This window comes from Gouania willdenowi, chromosome 22 (assembly GCF_900634775.1).
Source record: "Gouania willdenowi chromosome 22, fGouWil2.1, whole genome shotgun sequence".
NCBI lineage: Eukaryota > Metazoa > Chordata > Actinopteri > Blenniiformes > Gobiesocidae > Gouania > Gouania willdenowi.
The window spans coordinates 31,608,052-31,630,614 of record NC_041065.1 but is presented as its reverse complement, the minus strand read 5'-3'; the positions used below and the strand labels follow the sequence as shown (position 1 = coordinate 31,630,614).

At 37.5% G+C, this 22,563-nt stretch overlaps 1 protein-coding gene across 2 annotated transcripts in view; it reads left to right on the top strand.

Annotated features, from left to right (window-relative positions):
• Positions 1 to 22,563, top strand: part of pacrg (PARK2 co-regulated) — a 202,344-nt gene that overhangs the window by 3,046 nt on the left and 176,735 nt on the right. For both annotated transcript variants that reach the window (XM_028437158.1, XM_028437157.1), the window contains exon 2: positions 20,321 to 20,455. In XM_028437158.1, the coding sequence (XP_028292959.1) occupies positions 20,321 to 20,455 (135 nt within the window). The remainder of the gene's footprint in view (positions 1 to 20,320; positions 20,456 to 22,563) is intronic.

Below are 22,563 nucleotides of genomic sequence, written 5' to 3'. Positions count from 1 at the left end.
CATTTTTTGTATTATTCTAGTATTTCTGTATATTTTTCCTCATTTTGTGTGTTTTTGTTGTTGTTTTTGGGGTCATTTTGCTTACTTTTGTAGTTGTTTTGTGTGTTTTGGATGCATTTTGCATGTTTTTGTCGTTTATTGTGTTTTTGGATTCACTTTTTGTGTGTTTTTTTTTTTTTTTTACTTTTTTTGTCAGTTTTGTTGCCTTTTTGTATTGTTTCCATTTGTTGATTTTTTTTTTTTGTTGTCTTGTGTGTTTATGGGGTTATTTTGTGTATTTTTATTTATCATTATTGTCCTTTTGTGTTTTGACTTTTTCTGTAATTTTGCATGATTCTTCAAGTCAAGTTGTGTATTTTTGAAGTCAGTTAGCGCGTTTACTTTGGGGGACGCACAAATATTAACTCAGGCCCACATGTGGCCCCCGGGCCACCAGTTTCCTTTGTCTGGTTTACACTATTTCGGGAACTAAATTCCTTTTCTACCAATTGCAGCTCATCAGGGATGAAAATAGCACTTTGCGAGCAACCCAAACATAGTGGATCAAGCATCCACGCGATGTTGAAGCTCCTCCCCCAACCCGGGCATCATCCCTGGCTCCCCACTGTAACCTCAGGGGACAGATGGAGACGATGTGCAAGTGAACGTGACTTCCATACTTTATTCCCTTTCCTCCCCTGCAGCATCATCATTATATACGTGAGCAGATGTCTCAGCTCCTTCTACTTTCTCTGTCTCTGCAGAGATTTCATTCAGCACCAACTCCTGCGTGAAGATGAAAACCTTCACAAACACAATCAATAGGCTATTAGACAACTAGACTATATACAGGATAAATCTCACACCTATTCAATGGGAGAACACAGGAAACGCACTGAGGTAAAACAGACAATACACTGTGGACGTGATCAGGTGATGTTATTTAGTGATTAATGCAGATTAATGTCTTAGCAGGAGTTCAGAGATGCTTTAACTCTTAAAAGTCTGTTCTATTATAAATAATAATCATACATCCAACAGTTTCAACTCCTCAAATAATCAACAGTAGAAAGATTATTTTAATAAATATTCTGTCCATTATTGGAGAGATTCCATCATGAGTTCATTTGGCTGTGATTTATCTCCTGCTACACATCGTTTCTGTCTATAGTCCCCGTGAGCCACTAGGGGGACCCCAAATCTGAGTCCTCATCAGATGAGAATGAATGTAGAAAATATTAATTAAATAAAGCAACAGGAAGTATGGAAATGATGTCATTCAGCAGTTGGTGGATTTTCCCATATCACAGTCGCTTTTAAAGGTGCAGTCGGCAACTCTCAGATCCCTCTCTCCCCCTCCCTTCCCGCTGCCCTCTTGTCCTGCCTCCAAACTTTCCAAAGTCCCTCCCTCAGAGGAGCTAACAAGGTAACGTTAGTCCGACAGCAACATCACAGAAATATAACATGCTCTGTTAAAAGCATGTTACTGCAGCGCTTCTCCCTCTCAATGTGCACACACCTCAGCAGCAGCAGCAACAACTCAGTGTCACTTACAGCAGCCCACACGGAGGCTGCTGCGCGCACATGAACAACACATGCACCACAGAGTTCTAGTGTAACAATTACAAATCAAACATAATGTAAATCAAGCAGCAGTAATTATCTTTCAAGCAGAAAAGTCACTAATTCCACCATCTACTCCTCCAGACCATACACTGTAAAAAAGATGGCGCTACATCTCCGGGAAAAGAGCGGGGACTGTGAGCAACAGCTGTCAGACAGCCCATCAAACACAATCCTGGCTCTGAGTGGTTCTTTTTGCTCGGTCGCGCTACATTCTGGCAATCTGCCAAAGGCTGCAGGAGCAGCAGGGGGCGGGGCTCAATGAGTCTGTTTTTTTCACACAAACTACTCGTTTCATGTAAATCTGTCCTTACATAGTGACAGGTTTAGCTAATATGACAAAAAGTCACTTTTATAAGAGTTGCAGTTTCTTTATAGCCCTCTGACATCATAGTACACACACTGAGTCACACCAAAATACATCCGACTATAAACACAGCCTTCTCAACACAATAATGTTCCACCACTTCACAGTCACTGGGTGAAATATGAACGTAACTGATCGCCACAATATCATCCATTGTATGAACACCACCGGCAACAGAGAAGCCCCTCCCCTAAACGTGTCTAGAGCTTCTTAGATGCTGGTGACAAGCGTCCAACTAGAGGCGTGAGGCACGATTTTGACGCCCGAACATAGCATTAGGCTTCTTAAAAGTCCTCCTCACTACTACCAACAGTTTTTCACCTTAGGGCCTAAGATACTTTGTGAATTACTTTTATCCTAACAATGAAAATACTTAAAATTCAAGATTTTTTTCTAAGAGTGACATCACTAAGAGCTACTTTTAGCCCTCCGATGCTTTGTGAATACGGGCACAGGTTCAGTCTGAGAAATAACAAGTGTCTTTTGTATTGAAAACATTTATGGCAATAATAGTTTCTCTATTTTCACTGGTAAATAAAGTGATTCGGCTCACCTGATGCCATGTTGTTGTTTTCACCACATATCTGCTTACCTGCTCGTCTTGAGGTGCAGCATCCAATATTTTTTCTCTTATCAGCTGTTCATGCCTTCAGCCCATCCTGGGAAAACGTGGATATTTGAGAAAGAATTAAGTCACGGTGAAGCAGGTTAGACTGGAGATGGACTCTAAGGTCTGATGGTATTTCATCGATCTACTACGGTACCTAAAGGTGTTGAAAGGACAGAAAAGTGTCACTATATCGTAGTATTGTAGTATTTTTTTTTTTCTTTGTTTACTTTAGCTTTAGATCCTGAAGTGAAGTTTATTTATTTGTTACGATGATGTATTAGGGCCACATTAAAATAAAAAATAAAAATCTAGGTACTACGAGATTTAGGTTATATTTCAAGAACAAATTTGTAATTTTATAAAAATACTCATATCTTAATCAAATCGTAGTTTATGAAATTAAAGTTGTATTATTTCAACAATAGTCGTAATATTTTCAGAATCTATTTGTAATTTCATGACATTAAAATATCTCGAAATATTGCGAGTTCAATCTAATAAAATTAAGACTTAATTCTCATGAAATTATTACTTAGTCTCAAAATATTATGACTATATTCTTGTTGAGCTCAGATTTCTTTTCATTTTAATTTGGCCCTAATACGTCGTCATTTTTTATTCTGTTCGTGGGATTTATTCTTTACTAAGTAAAGTCATAGTTTTCCCATTTGTTAAGGCAGAAACAGTTTGATCATTATATTATTATGTATTTCTTCCTGTGTTACATCCTGTTAAAGTTAACAAAATATAGCAAATTCAACATTTGATCTTTTACAAACCAAATCCCGGCTTAATGTTGCGTCAGACTGTGCATTTCAAAGCACGGGCAGCGTCCACACTAATGTACACTTTGCTTTATGTCTCTCTTTTACTTGGCATCATCATATAGATTAGGATATAATTGATGACGTGCCATCTAAAGGGCATGGCTGCTGAAATGTGGATGACCTTCTCTGCGCTTGAGGAAAACACCATCTGGAAACTTCCGTCAGACGTGGAGAAGTATTTCCTGCAACATTTTACCGTGACCTTATGTGAAGTGCTAGCAGCTAGACTGATTGTGGCTGTTTGCTGTTGTCGGAGCGGAGTGGACAATTACTGTGGCCTTTGCGTTGTTTGCTATGGTAGCGCTGCATTCTAATTCAATGGCTTTTAATAGCAAGCGTTTATTGCTCCTTTCAAGGCCTGCTTTCTGCTCCAGAGCTAATTAGCCTCATGTCATATGACACACAGGACATCAAGACCTTTGTCTTTCCACTCAACGCTGTCCTTCCATTAATAGCAGAAATACTGGGCATTGACTGAGTGACCAAAGCTGGAAATCAAATATTTATCACTATATTACTGAGATGGGTGGCTTTTATCACAGCAAAGCCACAAAAATATGCTTAGTCTGAAGGCCACTTTATCAACAGTCATGTTAGCATTTAGAATAATGACCAATCTGAGCATTTAATACAAGAAGAACAAAGAGTTTTTAGTAACTTATGTTTTTTTTCTGTCATTCTGTTTATATTTGTTGTTGTTTTGCTTGCTATAAGTCATTTTGTGCATTTCTATTGTCTTTGTGTATTTTCCTGTTAAATGTATGTCTTTTGGAGTCATATTGTGTATATGTGTTGTCATTTAGTTTTTGTGTGCTTTTGTTGCAATTTTGTATGTTTTTTTTTTTTTAAGTCCTTTTGTGTATTTAGTATCAGCAGATCAGATGCGTGATTTAAGCATGATCACTGATGGCGCAGTGGTGACATATGAGGCTGATTGAGAGACTGTGTTGCTGTATTAACTTAGATCAATAGTAGATCAAAAGGATGGTTTTGTCCAAATTTGCCTATTTTTCATGCACTGATCAGAGCAAAGTTACAGGACCTGATGGAGCAGCCGCAATAAATGAGGGTAAAAAATATCACTGGGTTTATTTAGTTTTTTTTACATTATTTACTGTTTGTGCAGCAGACGGAGAAGTCCATCTGCCTCCAATTTAACTTCCTCAAATGTCATTGTGTGTTTCTGTGCACTCACGTCTCCTCTCCACATTAAACGAGCAAAACGCTCATTTGAATAGAGCGGACTGCACCACTTCTGCACGTGCACTAATCATTGCTGCAATCTTAGTGAATTTCGCGTAGCTGGTGAAGAAACTGCGTCACTAAAGGATTTAGGGACACAACTGGTTTAAAACCCTTTATTTCAGATGTTAGTGAATCCACCCTGTGTGTTTTTGTTGTTTTGTGTTATTTACAGTGTTTTGTGTGCGATTTAAGTGCTCCAATCAGATAGTGTTGATTATGGCTCATGTCTGGCAGCTAATTTAATGCATACAGAAACTTCACAGTAACAATGCAGCCAAAATGTTTTTTATTTAAAATAATATATAATTGTATAATTTATGCAGATAAATAAACGTTTCAAAGCCATCAATGCAGCATAGAGCTGCTTGCTTCATGCATTGTGCTTCAAGGCTTTGTTTTTCCTCACCTGGTGCCAACTATGTTAACTCATAAACCCTTTGAAATCAGAAGTGGTGTGTTTGCTACATGTATATTCCTTCCAAAGATTGCCCTGCTCTCTCGCTAATGTCTATAACTAGCTGTATCAAAGCGTTCTCCACTGAAAGCAGGTTTGAGGTGAAAGCGCTGCTGCAGGCGGCTGGAGAAGGACTGGAAGGCAAACGCACTCTAAAACGGTCAGAAACAATCCACATCACAGCCGGCCCTGCTCGTTTCTTCATAGTCGTTCGGAAACGCTAAGCTAACGCTGCTAACGAGTGTTTGATCAACAGTGCGCGTTGTAACTGAAAAAGACGGAGAACCTGTTCACGATTCATTTTCTCTCACTTGTTTTGCTTTTGTATCTTCTTTCTAGTCCCTTTAAGCCAGTGGTTCTCAACCTTTTCAGCCTGTGACCCCCCAAAAAAGGTTCCAGAGACTGGGGACCCCCACTGTAGCTGAAGGTGGTTGAACATTGAAGAACAGTCATGTGGAAACAGGGACATCTATAAGGGGGAATAAAGGGGAGAGATTTTTGGGGTCCATCCATAAAGTCAGCGAAATTATGGTCCATTGTTCTATGAATCTGTGATACCACATTTATTTATTCATCTAAATAATATCGACTATTATCCAGGAAGCTTATTATTATTTGTACCGTATTATACAGTCATCTTAAAGTTATAAATCCTTGTTTTAATCAGAAATTAAATGGATTAAAAGTGACCAAAAATGGTTAAAAGTTGCACATTAGAGTGGCCAAAAACCAAAAGAAAAAGTGGTAAAAAGAGGTTTCAAGTGGCTTAAAAGTGGAAAAAATAAGGGGAGTGGTGATGTAATTTAAAAAATAGAAACAGTTAATTGAAACTGGCACATAATAGGCATTAGAAAATTGTGAATGTGGTTAAATTGGTAAAAAATAAGCATGAAATATGGTGATGAAAGATGTTAAAAGTGACAATAATAGGTCAACATATGCAACACTATGTAGGAAAAGTGGTGGAAATAGTTTATAGGTGCTGAAAATGTCTTGAAAGTGGAAAAAATGTGCATTGAAATTTAATGAAGTGGCAGAAATGGGAGTAATGTAGTAAAAATTAATTAAAAGGAGCAAAAATATGGCAAGAAAAAGTGATAAAAATAGGTTAAAATATGGCAAATTTGGTGTAGCTGCAGAAAGAGTAAAAATAAGCAAAAATTTATTGAATTTGTTCAAAAAATAGTTGAGTTTCTTAAAGGCATCTGGAGACCCCAAAAGGGATCTTTAACCCAAGGTTGAGAACCCCTCCTTTAAGGACATGGCAGTAAAAAGACAGTGACAGAGGAAATCAAATGTAACCTTCTGGCCGTTATCTGCAGGAAACACCAGAGCATGGTTTGCTCTCAGAAACAGGGCTTTTTTTTTTGCGTGTCCTTTGAAAATATTAATCTGCCTTTGATTCCAGACAAACACTTCAGTTCGGTGACAGATGCTCCACTTTCTATCTCCCACTCTGACACCCATCTTTTTAATGCTGCTGAATCTAATTGGCTTTGTTTGTAGTGTCCGTCTGGCTGTCTAATGAGGGCGCTCACATGGACACTGATAGGAGATGAGACCATCAGACAATTTACTGCCACAGATCAAATAAAATCCCAACCACTTTCCTCAACTCATCTCTACCATCTTGCCTGTATTTCATAGCTCCAGTTGATGTTCAGATACTGGCTGGTTTAATGAGGAGTCTTTAAGGGTCATCATCATCATTACCTTGACGATATTCCTCTGAGATGGGCCGCAGTAAGACTTAAAAACTTAAGCGAGGAGAGTAATGGAAGGCAGCCTTTTATGAGAGGAAATTAGAGCGAGTGGAGGAGAAAGATTAGAGATTGATTATGATTGAAGAGGAAACGCATGACGTACGTCGCACACCTTTCAGTGAAAAGTTTTAATGCTATGATAAAGGAGGAAAGAGGTTTCATTGCCATGATGGAGTTTACGTGGTCACAATGAGTTTGTTTGATAAATGGATATTCAATATATTTCAATTTTCCTGGACTGGGATATTTACAGAGTTTTGGGGATTTTTTTACTCTAGGTTTTAAAAATGTGGAATTGACCAGATTTTTAAAACTCAAAACTGAGAGAAATTTAATCAAATAAGATGATTTTCAAAATAAACTATTTAAATGTACTTTTATTTGTAATGAATAAAGGTCACATAAATTACATTTCTTGTTTCTTCCTCATGGATAAAATGTATTATTGCAACAGCTGAACCAAATTTAAAGTGACTATATCAGTAAGTTAATATAAAATTATTTTGAATACTAAAAAAAGCATGTTTTGGCATATTGTAGGAGAAATGCATGAGGAAGTGAACGAGTAATATTGTCAATGTTACCCACAATCAGCGTCGAGTTGCAAACGCGTGGAAGACTTTTGAGCTTTTTAATTGGTTTATATTGTAAGCGTTACTATGGCAACTGTTGTGATTGACATCTCAGTCGAGACGAAATGCGCTGCTGCTTTCAGGGTCTTTTGTGTCAGAGGCATCAGATGTTCATTTCTTGATAAATGGGATCCCCCAAAGCCCCCATGCCCCACCAGGGGGTCACGCGACCCAGCATCAGTCCCCAGCATGGACACCAATGCTGGGCCGCGGATGGGCCGCCCCCAAGACCACCAAGACACGAGCCAAGCAACCAGCCACACAGGAAAATGAAAGGAACCCCCCCCATACACAGCAGGACCCATACAGCACGGAAATGTATCAGGATCATTGATTAATTATACCAAAATATTCATTAGAAATATTTACATATTAGAAAAAAACTAAATACTGTCAATAAATGGCTGTTCTTAGCGACCAATAAACACATTCTGAAACCCAAGATCATTGACATTGAAAGACCTGGACCTTCATCCAACAAAGAGAAGAGGGCTTCATTCCATCTGAAGAGTGATCCACTCCCAGCTCAGAGGAACATGTTTGATGAACAGATGAACAACCTGCTTGAGCAGCAGGAGTGTTTTTTTCTTCATCAGCAAGATGAGACTGTAAAGATCCTCAATTACAAAGAATTTGATTTGCAAAGGAAGGAAAGTCTCGTGGATGAACGTCTGAAGATCACAGAAATGGAAAACGATCTCAAGAAGGCTGAGAATGACTCAACAATCCAGAGAGACCAGTACAACCAACTGGTGGAGGAGAAGGCCGAAGCTTTGAAGATAATCGAGGCATTAAAGGAAGCAATACTAACAACAACTGACCCAGTTACAGACTGCCCTGGATGAAGCACAGACACAACTTCATGCCCAAATCTAGAAGAGGAAGAGGAGCGGCCTGAGCACGCCAGGACCATTTCTACCCCGATGGTTGTCCTTCATACACAGAAAGCCTTAGAGAATGCACCAGCCAATGGCAGCAAGCAGGACACAGACACCCCAGGAGGAGGACGCTCCAAAGAGAAGCTCCAAAGATTGAATCACGATGGAAACACTTCAAGTGCTGATTTAAAGGCTTAAGAAGCCCAAGAACAAATGAAATAATCCACCACAGAACAACATCACAGTGGAGACCATGAGATGTTGGGATTTTTCAATCTAAGGAAGGAGTGACAAGAAAGAAAGGAAAAAGAAAAAAGGGCCCAGTGTGAACCGGAGATGGGCACAGGCAGACCCCCACGGCCTTGAAAAATAGGAACAAGTGGGTCTGAAAATGGATAAATGGATGGAAAAAAAGATTTATAAATGTGAGAATTTAACAGTGATCAATGTGCTGTGAGTGTTAGAGATAGTTGATATGAGTCATATAAAAAACAAAGAAAAAGAACAGCACAAGCAGCTCCTCGTGCTTGATTTTGGATTTTCACCAGGATCTCCAGTTTCTCGCTGGTCAGCGTGCGTACTTGTCTAGAAATGTGGACTCTGGAGAAGAGAATCTCAGGTGTGGGAGAGTAAAAATGTTCTCTCATCCCTGTTGATGTTAAAGCATCAGGACATCAAAGTACATTATCTAAAAAAACAAAACAAACCAAAGTGAGTTCTTTTTGTCTTATTTTTTAAATTTTTTTTTATTTAACCTTTATTTAACCAGGAATAAAAATCCCGTTGAGATTAAAAACCTCTTTTTCAAGGGAGTCCTTATTTGAAATGTACTTTTTGGCCACGGCCCAGAAAGAACTCATAAGGACACATCAAAGCGATCAGCAGACGCCTCTGAGGAAAACTGGCAATTGGCTGACGAATGTGTCAGGTGATCAAAGTAAATTTCCTAAGAAAACTTTATCTGAATAACTTAAACTCTAACATATTATGGCTTGGATTTAATAGCGGAATCGTGCCTCTTCTTGTATTGAAGGTTCATTTTCAGGAACCGAAAATGAAAATCCACTGTTTTTAAAAATGTTTTGTTTATCCTGATGAATAAAAATACCTTAAATTTGAATCTTAATTTTTTTAGATTTTAAAATGAAAATCAAATAACCGCTTTTTTTTTTTTTTCATTTTAATATTCTTTTTTGAAGTGAAAATCCAACACACTACCGTCTCTGCTCAGGTTTGATGAAATCAATGGCCAACGGGGCTCAGTGAGCACTGGCTGCTCCATGTCTGTCTGATAAGTGGGACACAAAAAGACCCGAGGTGTTCTCATTCCTCTTTCGTTACACTCCCACCTCACACACTCCCCTTCACATCCTGTTAATATCTCTGTGCACCTATAGCTGTTTTAGAAGGGCTGAGGTTAAACTGGAGGAAACCAAAAACACAGGTGCTCCTCAGAGCTTGAAGCTGCTGTTTGAAGTTCTCCTTTAAAGCGAACCCTCTTGTGTATCGGTTTAGCTGTAGGTGGCTGTCGCTCGTTTGATCCCAGTGTCTTTGTAGTGACTCAAAGTGTGTAGCAGCGACTTCACCCAACATCCCTGTGTGTGCGTGTGCGTGTTTGTGTGATACAGTTGATGTTTGAGCCTGTGACACAGTGACGATTAGAACATGGTCTGTTCTAAACGTCTGAGAAAAGAATGGAGTGCTGGAACGTTGTAGATTCATTCTTAAAAAATGGGTTGATCAGCGTTTTGTGTTTTAGTTATTGTGCAGAGGAGAGAATAAAAGCAGATTTGGAAATAAGATGTTAACCGATTGCATTAGGGTAGATGTTGGGTAGCAAATGTGCGGCCAACAAAGTAAACGCTAAATTAGAGAGCAAAGTGCACAAAAAGACAAGAAATACACACAAAACAATAACAAATATGCACAATTATCTGCAAAATCACAAAAAAATACACAATAGGACAGAACACAGGGTCAACTGGTGACTAGCTCAGCTGTCATCAGGCACTAGGTGGGGCTACACCCTGGACAGTGTGCCAATTCAGTGCAGACACACAAAACGACAATAAGAAACTGAAATGATTGGAAAATACACAAAATGAACACAAAAAAACACAAATGGGGCAACAATAATACCAAAAAAAGACACAAAATGACCACAAAATGAAATAAAATGGCAACAATAAAACTGAAAAAGACACAAAATGATCAGATCGATCAGCATGAATGATTGTTGATCACGAGACTCCGTCATAACGGTTGTACCACCTCTGGTTTAGGGCATGAATATCTTGCATTTTCCACTTGACTTGTTGGTTTAATGTTATTTCAGAGCAGTGAGTCTATCTCTGTTTCCCGTCCGACTGGTTGTGCTGTGGGAGCTGAAATGCCCTGTAAATAAAAGCTAATTTAGTTGCCTGTGGCGGAGATGTGGAGACTGACCTTATCAGGGAGCAGCACGGGCCTTTTCTCTTCACTCCTCTGTGATTCACCTCCACCCCTGAGGAAAGACGGCGCTCTGTATGTAGCTGGATTTCAATAACTTTTTTATTTTTTTTACAAGGAACCACCCTTGAAACACACAAGATGCACTCAATCGGCTTTCTTGGCAACAATAATACAGAAAAAACACAAAGAGAGGAAAATACACAAAAATTTACCACAAAATATCGGAACAATATTATGTAAAAGACACAAACTGATGCACAAATTGACCGAAAAGGAAAATGACCACAAAATGACAGCAATGATACTGAAAGACACAAAAACAGAGGAAAATGTACCACAAATGAGAACAATAAAACAAAAAAGAAACAAAATGACTACAAAAACACACAAAAAGAGAGGAAATTACACAAAATGACCACAAAATAATACAGAATGACAACAATAATACTGAAGAAGACACAAAAAGTGAAGAAAATACACATATTGACCACAAAATGGCAGCAATAATACAGAAAATGACCACAAATTACTACAAAATAACAATAATACCAAAAAAAACACAATCACCATGAAATAACACAAAATGACAACTAATATCAAAAAGACGCTCACTCAGGCTTGCTTTGGCATCTTAGTGACTGGGAGACGTACAGAGACCCCTCCACATAAAATACAAAGCAATAAAATACATTTTGTCCCAAAAGACAGAATTTTTGTGATGGATTGAAATGAGGCGGGAGGATGAACGCGTGCAGCGTGAATCTGTCAGAGCTATAGTCAAAGGTATGTTCAGGTGCTGCTGCTGAGAAAGCAAAGTGATGAAGAGATGAGAGGGAAGGAGCTGGTGCTCAGTGATGGATACCCTCCACCATCACTGCTGCTCAACTCACCCTAGAATTGATGAGCCACGCCCTGCACCGTTCCTCCACCTCCTACCAGCCCCACGTTTCCATCTGTTCACATCGCTCTCTGTCTCTTCTTCTCTCCTATCCTAATTCTCTCCGGCCTGTCTCTTCCTCAGCCGTGGTCCTATTTCTCTTCCCCCCCCCCCCCCCCCCCCCGTCTCTTGACTGGCCCACACACCCCAGTGTGTCAGCAGCAGGCAGCAGAGCCATGAAAGTGCAATACTAATAAGGTTAGAGGAAGCATCTCTGTTTCTTATTGTGACACATTATAAATGACAGGAGCACAAGGCCCTGCTGGTGTTCATCACCTCTGCAGGGGTTTGCAACGTCGGAGACTCTGTGTGTGTGTGTATCACAGGGCCTCAGTGTCCCGGTTTATGGTGGTCTAGTTGCAGCAGACAACATGATAGAGAAGAAACAGATTCAGAGGAAAAGTGAAGATGAAGGAGAGAAATGAGCTCCTCTGACCAGCTCTGCCTTGTTATGACACCGAATACGGACACATATCGACACACAACTCCAGACTTTCTCTTCTGTAGTTTAATGCACGACCACGCTTCTTTTTGTGGCTTTTACTTGCCGTCAAAGTTTCATAGTTTTGTACTGTAAAGTGTCCAATTTGATGGAGCTTTACTTGGATTAATCAGAATCAGGAAATACTTTTTAAACTTTATAACGAGGTGAACTTTCAAGCCACACCTGTACCCCCCCCACCCCCCTCAAATAATCCTGACAATTTCACATTTTCAACACATTTTAAAATTTATTGAACTAACCGAATGACTTACATCATGTTTCATAATAAATAAAAAATAATATTATGACTAATAACCTGCATAAAAACAAATGTTAAAATGCAGCAGTCAAAATACAGAAAATAACAAAACATTATTTTGCAAAAAAACTTAAGAAACAAATAAGAAAAATAATTAAAGTCAGCGATAGTTTTTTAAAGTTCCGTTTCATGTGAAGTACACGTAAATCATTATTTTTCATTCCCTGTCGCATATCTAATGCAGTAATTTAATACTATTTTAGTTTCTGCTACATTTTTAGGCTTCTCATTATTACTTTCTTTGTGTGTAGGAGTTTTATTTAGGGTTATTGATCTTTTTGGCAATTCTCTTGTTCCCCCACCTGGGGGCCACGCCACACACTTTGAGAACCAATGGCTTAAAGCTGATGTCTGTAGTTTCTGAGAAATCTATGTTTATGTATCATTCTTTTGAAATGTGAAAACAAATGCCTAAAACTCACTGTAGCTCTCTCATCTCAATTATCTCAATCCAACCTATACTCACCACAGATTTTTATTAAGGGGCGGGCCAACAGTGCTTGGTTGTGACGCAAGATGGTCCAATGACGTCACATGATCTTGTTCTCAGCCAATAGCAAAATTCAATTGTAAAGATGCGTACGCGACGTCAGTTGCTTGAATCGGCCGTGATGAGTCACTTCAACGTTGTCGCGCTTTTTTCCCGCTTCATCAGTGACATGTGGAGAAACTCTTCACTGATTGGATGTCGTGACGCATTGTCACTTGAAAAGTTTAAAATTTTCGACTGTTAGCGACTTTTAGTCACCCAGATCGCACGATTGAGTCGCGAAATTACTTGAATCGCGTCGCTTGACGTTGCGTCATTTACATTGATTTTGAATTTGTTTTAGTCACTAAAGTCGCTTTACATGTGAACGCACTTTAATAGCTGGGTTCCAACCCATAGAGGGCAGTCACTCATATTTTACATCAAAATATGCAAAATTTAAATACTTTGACTAAAATCTTGAAACCAGGATCAATGAACAGCGCTACTTCATACCCAAATACATTTGTTTTCATCAGGAGAAAGTGGTTTAAGGGTTTAGTTACTCTAAGGTTTTTTTCTACCTTCATAATGGATCTTTAATTGAACAGTTCTGAGAAAAGATGACACAAGTGACACTATTTCAGTGTAGTTTATTCTAAGTGACTCACAAGTGATTTTTAATTTGAATAATTTTCAGAATATTACATATGCACATTTCATAACTGTATTTGTTGCCGTAGATCTTGGTCGTAAAATAGTCATAAACAAGATCATCTTGTGTTGGGTGTACCCAATGCAATAGTTTGTTTGGTCCATGACGTTTGGGTCACTTCAGTCACACCACAGGCCAAACCCCGTAACTTGACTTCTGAGCTTCATGTGGTAACAACAAACTGTGGGTGTTGAGTAGGGCTGGGCGATATGGACCAAAACTCATATCTCAATATCTTTTGTAAAATGGCGATATACAATATTAATCTTACCAGAAAGACAATTCTGGATTAAATTTGCTGATGAAAAATGCGACACAGGAACATTTATTAATTGTCCTCAGGGACAGCACGTGTGAGTGAGTTCTGTAGTGTTGCTTTTTAAGGGGAAGGTCTGGGTTAGGACGCACTCAGTAATCCATCTAACTGGGCTTTTCATACTGTTCTAAGAAGTAGTGAAAGCAGCGACTCCTAAAACAAGTATTTTAATACTACTGTATATATCTATATATATATATATATATATATATATATCTCAGAAATATGGAAAAGTTGTAAAGGACACTGTTTGACTGTACTCTATGAATAATATGAAATGCTTGTATGTAGGGATGTAATGATTCACTCAACTCCCGATACGATTCGATTCACGATACTGGGTTCACGATACGATTCCTCACGATTTATTTTACAAAATGGGACTATAGACAAATGATGACTGGAAATATTCCTTTATTTTTTTTGGGAAAAAAATAGAAAAATTACTGTTTTCCTTTTTTTATTGTCCAAAAGAATCCCTTGATAAACTATTCAAAACAATGCAATTTAACTAAAAATAATCTTGAATGAAATAAATAAAGGGAAAAATACAAATGAAGAAATTCTGGTTCTATAGTAAACAATGCAAAACTGCATAATTGTTCTTTTCTTTTTAAAAGTGCAACTAAAAATTTTGTGCCTTAATAATTGGACTTAAAAAAAAAAAAACACTAATTTTACTGAATTAGGTCAGATATTTGTTTGGACCAGCAGAGAACGCTGGTAACCCAGTGGTCGGTTGGGATGCAGATATTCTTGCAGTGAAGAAGAGATGCTGTGCGCTAGCAGACAGAGCTAATAGAAAAATGTGACTTTTACAGATATTCACGTAATATTACAGATATTCTTTCAGTGCTAAAGGGGTTAGGAATCATTTATGAACATGTTTAAGAGTAGAAGGCGGCCAGAAAAAAAGTAAATAGCAGATTCCTCACAGTTCACAGTATCGATGTGAACCGTGATACCTGTGAATTGATTTTTAACTGCCTTACGATTAATCGTTACATCCCTACTTGTATGATGTGATTCGTTCTGTGATTTTATAGATAAAAACATGTTTAAAAAAAAATGAAGATATATCTCTACAGTATATAGGCGATATTTCAATATATTGCCCAGCTCTAGTTTTGAGTCATAGTGACATGCGACTGGTCTTCAGAGATAACAACTGGCAGTATAGTAGAGAAGAAACCTAAATAGAATATTTCATTACTCTTTAAATGCATTATGAAGTAGCTAAGGGCTACATGCTATGGCTCTTAGAACACCTAATGCACTGATATAATCTGTGCTTTATAAACCTCTCACTTATTTTATTGTTTAATCAATTTTTTTTTTTCTCACTTGTGTTGAAATGTGGCGATACACATGCCCTGACCACCACATTTTTAGCTCATTAGTTGGTTTAATGACGTGTGTACACGGCTGACGTTAGAACTGCCTCCACTGGGCTTGTGTTTCCCTATGCAAATGCAAACAGATTCCACCATGAGTGTAGCTATTATCGCACTTCAAGATTTAAAAGGTTTCAAAGAACCTTAGACTCAAATGTCACGAGTAACCGTCGCAGGCAGAACCTTCCACACAGTTTCTATTACAGTTCTCTTAAAGCAGTGAGGAATGTGGGGACTATTCCTGTAACACGGAGGAGGAAAAAAGGCTTCACTCTTGGGCTTTTTGCAGCGTTTTCTCCCCATGCACACTTAAGTGAATGTGCTTTTGTGCAGCGTGAACGTTGGCGGTTACCAGTAGGAGACAGGTGTGTAGAATTAATACGCCACTGACTGCAGTGTGATCATTCCTGACCATAAAAGCTGCTCAACCAGTCAATGCAGTCTGCGCTCATTCTCCGTCTGATGCCCAGTCCAAGCTATTTTTAGCCTCTCTCTACGATATTGCTCAAAAGCAGTCGTATCCGCCATGTGATTTCCGCACCCTTTGACCATTTTAACAGAAAAGGCTCTTAGTTAATCAACTTCTGCAATAAATAAATTAAAAGCAAAGGAAATAGATTTTAAATACTATTAAAGACTCTGAGTAGCCTGTGTTTTCTTCAGACTTCAGATGTAATCCAGACATGGGCAACTGGCAGCCTGGGGGTCACGTGGCACTAGAAAACTACACAAAATGGCTTTAAAAACACACACAACAACTACAAATATAGAAAAATAACATAAGAATATACAAAATGACATAAAAATACACAAAAATGACGCATAAAACACAAAATCAACCAAAAAAACACACAAAATGAGACAAAAATATAATATACAAAAATACACAAATTGACTTCAGAAACACCCACAAATAACAAAACAATAAAACAATAAAAATACACAAAATGAGAACAAAAATACACTCAATGATAAAAACATACAAAATTACAGAAAACACAAAAAATTACAACTACCAGTAATTATTTTTAATTTTTTAAAACACTCCAAAAACACAAAATAAACTAAATCTACAAAATTTACAAAAACATTTGTTCTTTTTTGTTAACGCTTGCATTGGTCACAATTCTAAATGCTGACATAAAAATGACAAAATGAATGCCGACCTGTCAACATTGAGCTGTTGACTCTGAGAGAACCTATGAATCAACAGCAGAAGTTCCACAGTGTGGATGGGAAAATGAATGGGATTTATATACATATATATATATATATATATACATATATATATTATTTTGGTTGCAGAACATCAACAAAGATTAATCACCTGTTCGTTGGTCCAATTCATCAATTTTCCTGAAAATTTAATCCAAATCCATTTATAACTTTTCAAGTTTTATCTTGCTAACAGACAGACAGACAGACAGACAGAGGGGAAAACATAACCTTTAGACCGCCGTCAGTCTTGTGGTGTGTGCTTGACAGAGTAATAAAACCATAACAAAGATACACAAAATGATTCTATAAAACCACACAAAATTACAGAAAAAAAAATACAAAAAATGACAACTATATATATATATATGTTTTTAAATACTCCAAAAACTAAATAAAATATACAAATATAAACAAACCGTTTGTTCTTCCCGCGTTAGCGCTCAGATGGTCATTCTTCTAAATGCTGACATGATAAAAGTTGCTATGTAATCTGCTCTACGTGTTACTTATATTCATCCACGTGGCATCAAATCTATTTAATCTGAATTAATTTAGTGGCAGCTAATAGAGCGATTGGAGGTAAATGAACTTCTTTTAAAGCACTGATCTGAAGAGATTTTTGGAAAGTGTGGTACAAAGCAGTTCTGCCGTGTTTTGGCAAAACGAGCCCTCAGTGGGAGGTAATGTGAAGATTAATGACAAGCAACACATCTGCAGTCATGTGGCAGCGTGACACAGATGGCAGGGAAAACCCTGACTCCATCAATTTGTCATGTGACCACTATGACATGCTGTTGGAAACCTCCAGATCAACATTGCTGGATCTCATTGCAAAGCAACTTTGTCTGCAACGTGGATCTCTGCTTGACTTGAGTTGGAAAATGTGGAATTCAAGTTCTGAAATGGAAAAAAATAATCAAAGTTGATTTTATTACGGAAATAACTCACGTTCATATTTTAGGACAATATTTCACATTTACATGCTACGATGTCCAGCAAGAGTAGCTTTTTTAATAGATTTTATGTGTATCTTTGTTGTTGTTTGTTTTTTGCGTTTGTTTTGTGTGCTTTTGGAGTAATGTTCTATATTATTATTGTAGTGTTCTATATTTATCTCTAATTTTGTATGTTTATGGAGTCATTTGTCATTTTCATTATAATACAGGAAAAGAACAAAGGGTTTGTATATTTTTTTGTTTTATTTTTGTAGTCATATTGTGTATTTTTGGTGCATTTCAAAAAGTTATTGCAGTTGTAATTTTTTTTTTTTTTTCCTGTAATTTTGTATATTGTTTTGTTTATATTTATTTCATTTGGTGTATCTTTTTTGTGTTTTTATTTTTTATTTGTGTGTTTTTGGAGTCAATTTGTGTATTTTTGTTGTGGTTTTGTATATTTTTTTTTTTCCTCGATTTCTATGTTTATGGAGTCATTTTATGTATTTTTAATGTAGTTGTAACTGTATGTATTTTCTTTGTAATTTTGTATGCTTTTATAAAGAAATTGTGTTTTTTGTTCTCATTTTGGTGTATCTGTGTTGTTTATTTACTTACTTTAGAAAATGAAAACTTTTTCGGAAGTATGTTTGTTTGTGTGTATGTGTGTGTGTTGTTTATGTACACGATAACTTAAAGTTATGAACAGATTTTTAGGAAATTTTTAGGAAATGTTAATTTTGGTGATGTTCTGGCTTCTAAAATAAATATATAGATATATCCCATTTAATTTCCCATCCACACTGTGGAACTCCTGTTAAACATTGTTTTAGAACACTGATGATTCCATCAACAGTGATGTCAACAGTGTTTCGATGGTGTGCACACACACACACACACACACACACACACAGACTGGACCAACATACCTCTGAAAACCCTTTTTGTTGGAACAGTGTCTCCGGGGAGACGTACGGAGCCGATCGGAGTTCGTTTTCAAAGTCTGCGCTATACGAGCGAGGGGTTCATTTTTATGTTATTTGTGTTTTTTGAGTTAATTTATTTATTTTTATTGTAGTTTGCATAACACTCTCTCATTTTATGTCTTGGAGTCATTTGTGTCATTTTCATGTCAGCATTTAGAATAATGACCATTCTGAGCGTTAACACGGAAATAACTAATTACTTCTTTTAAAACATACTTGAGAACAAGTAAAATGACTGATTTATAAATGTACTGAAAAAAGTAAAATACCCATTAAAGCAACTCAATTACAGTAACGTCACCTCTGCTATTTAATATGACGTAAGTCATAAGTAGGGCTGAGCGATATCAACCAAAACTCATATCTTGATATTTTTTCTCAAAATGGTGATATACGATATAAATCCTAATATTTTTAATTCAATAAAGTATTTCGGGAATTCTGTGTTAAATATGCTGATGAAAAATGCCACACAGGTACATTTATTAACAAAACAGCTGCATGATATGTTCTATTTTTTCTCCTAAAGGACAGCACGTGTGAGTGAGTTCTGCCGTGTGGCTTGTTTAGATGAATGTCTGGTTTAAGTTGCACTCAGTGATCATTTAACTGTGATTTTCATGTTGTTCTGAGAAGTAACGAAAGCAGCGACTTCTAAAACAAGTATTTTAATACAAATTAAGATGTAAAATATATACCTAAAGAAGGACGCTGTTTGACTGTACTCTATGAATAATATTAAATACTTGTATGTAGGGATGTCCTGATACAACTTTTTTCACTTCAATACGCTACCGATATGCAAGCCGATACGATATCAGCACGAATCATACATACTTTTAGTACTTATTAGTGTGGAATGTTAGAAAAGGCTTGATTATTAAAAAAAAACAAAAAATAAAACAGACCCATTTATTATAAATCAATGGTTTACATATAATTAAGCTTTTAAAATAAGAAATTATATGATTGAATAAAAGAAATTAAAAAATAAAAAAGAAGATATTGAAAAAATTATTTTAAAAAACAATTATATATATTATATCAGAGATTTTAGATTCAGTCCAATAAAATCTGATATTTGTTTTCCTGGCTGATATCAGACTGATATCACTATGGAATCAGGACACACCCCTACTTGTATGATGTGATTGTATAAATAAAGTCAAAAAATATATAGATATATCTCGATATAGGTGATATTGTCCTTTTCTATATCGCCAACATAGAAAACTCCATATATCTTGAATGACGATATGTTGCCCAGGCGTAAATGACAAGTTAAAATCTTTAAAAACCTGATATTCTTCCAGGTATTTTGCTGTATGGTGCCTGATACGAGTATAACTGGTGAGGCACCGTCATGGCTGATGTGATCTGAGTCCTGTTGGCCTGCAGTGGCCCAGTCGTAGTGGTGCGATATAGAGGCAAAGAAAAGATGACGCTAACATGCCTCTGGCAGTGCCTGGGGCTACAAGGCCGACACACAACACACAGCTGCACTCTGTGTTGGGTCTCTCTCTGAAGGAGTAGAAAAGCGGGGCACATGTCGCCCTGAATTACCGTAGAATAGCGGCAGCAGCAGGGACTTTCTCTCCACGGAGGAGGAAATATGGTCTATTCAGATTTAATAAAACAACACGTAGTGACTCTGTGTGGTCTCGTTCTGTATGTTTGAACTTCACTAAGTTACTCTGACTTCTGTGCTGTGTGACCAGGTATCTGGACCTCCAGCGTCAGGGATTTTTCAAGAGCGTCCGACGATATCGACCAACTTCAAAAGGTGCTACGAGCGTGGCGACCTACCCGTTTCTCTGGATCATTGTACTCGAGGACGCAAGATTTCCTGGAAGGTAAGGGCGTTGATTGTCATTTAGGGCAGTGCTCTCAAAGTGTGCACCCCCCCCCCCCACACACCATTTCATAGAGGTATGAAATGGTGGAGCGTGACAAACATTTCAATTTGGTAAGTTTAATTCACGTTTTAATTTACGAATATGACATTAGCGGTAGTAATTATATGGGCATCATCTTGAAACGGGAGAAACGTGACCTGTGTCCGATGACAAAACCGGGTTTTATTTAAATACTGGAGTGATTTATATCTCTGTATTCTCGGATGATATCGAGATTTAAGATATATGGAGTTTTGTATTTTGGTGATATAGAAAATTACAAAACGGCCTATATCTGAAATGATCTTGTATCATGTTGTCCACCTCACACACCGATGGTAAAGAAGCATAGTTTGTGTGTCAATGACGTTCGTTAAATAGTTATTGATGCTGTAAGTCTGAATTTGTGAATATCTCCCAACTTTACCTAACAGTGTAAAAATGGATGTTACGTAAAACATGCACATGATATGTGGACCCAGAGGTGGTGTAATGAATCTGCTGGTGCTTCTTGTTTCTTGTGATCAACTTCCATGTGTGTTTACGGTTGCCGTTAGCGGCATTTATAACGTGCAAAATATTTTTTTTACTACCCTCAAAAAAGCTGTAATTGTTTTTGCAAAAGTGTCAAATGGTAGAAGTTCTAACATCCTATTGTTCCTCACAGTAGATAGTCAGTCACCAGGTTATTTGGATACTATTTGGACTGTAACACCGCAAAACTAAACATTACCATGAGCAGCTTTTTACGAGCTAAAACATCCACAGACTGAATGAAAACATGAGCAGGACCAGAAAACTGCTGCAATAAATCAGTCCTATTGTGTGAGGAGACCTGGTCCAGGACCTGGGGAGGGAAACAAAACAAGGTGCAGTGGACTTCATTCCTCGCTCTAATTTCACCGTAAATATCCAAATATCTCACAAACAGTTTAAAATGTGTGTTTTTTATAAATAAACTGAAAAACGCTGCTTATCTGGTTTTTGGTTTTTCTGTTTTGGTTTTAAATCAGTAAAACAAAATAAACACACTGTTTGTTATTTTGATTTGATTTTAAAATGGAATTACCAAAGAACGACGGTTACACGGATTCTGTCCAAATTTAATACTTCAAAATTTAATTAAACACCTAAAAGTGAAAAAGGGGCGAGAATTTTTACATTTTTTTAATGAGGTGCTGGATCCGATCAAATAAGTGCCGGTCAAAATCTGGGAGGTTCCGGATCCTGCTTCGGTAAGATCTGACTCAAATGAAGCTCTGGGTGAGGGAAAAAAGAAGGACTAACAAGTGGGGCCATGAGAATATAACGCCATTGAACATCGACTTCTTGAGGCTAATGTTGCATCGCTTATGTTAGCAATGTGTTTATTGTGCCCACATACCTCAAAGCAATCTATGTGCACTTCCTGTTTGAATGGTCTCCGTCACATAGATGTAGCAGTTACAGCTGATGACTTGGACAAGTGCTGCACTAACTACCAACACCTTTGATGGGAACCATTAGCGTCTCAGCTAAAGTGACAATGACAGTTTCTCACATACTACATGGACCAGTATGAGCTGCTATCCTGCAGGAGAAGGTGTAGCTTAGCTGAGATCACTCAAACCTATCAATCACTACATGATACACACTGTAATTGTACGTGTGAGTGTGTGTAGTACTTGTGTGTGCGTCTGTACCCCACAGAAACAAAGTTTCCCACATCTTTTACATAACTTTCCAACCACCAAGCAGGAGGTAATTTAATCATTGTAAGCAATAATGAATTAATGTAGCATTTAGCACTGACTCACAAATGAAGAAGAATAAGTGATATGAGTTTCAGCTAGTTAGTTATACTTTTAGTTAACTTTTAAAGGGATCCTCCACTGTTTTCACAAGTTGGGGCCTAAAAATCTTTGAATGTTATTAGAAGATTATACCGAACAAAACACATTATTTTTGCACATATTAGTTGTATTAAACTTTTAAAAAATGGGACTACTTTACAGTTTTAGAGCCTGTGTTCCTCCATCTTGAAATCACGTGATTGATGATGTCACACGGCCCCTGTAAACATCCCA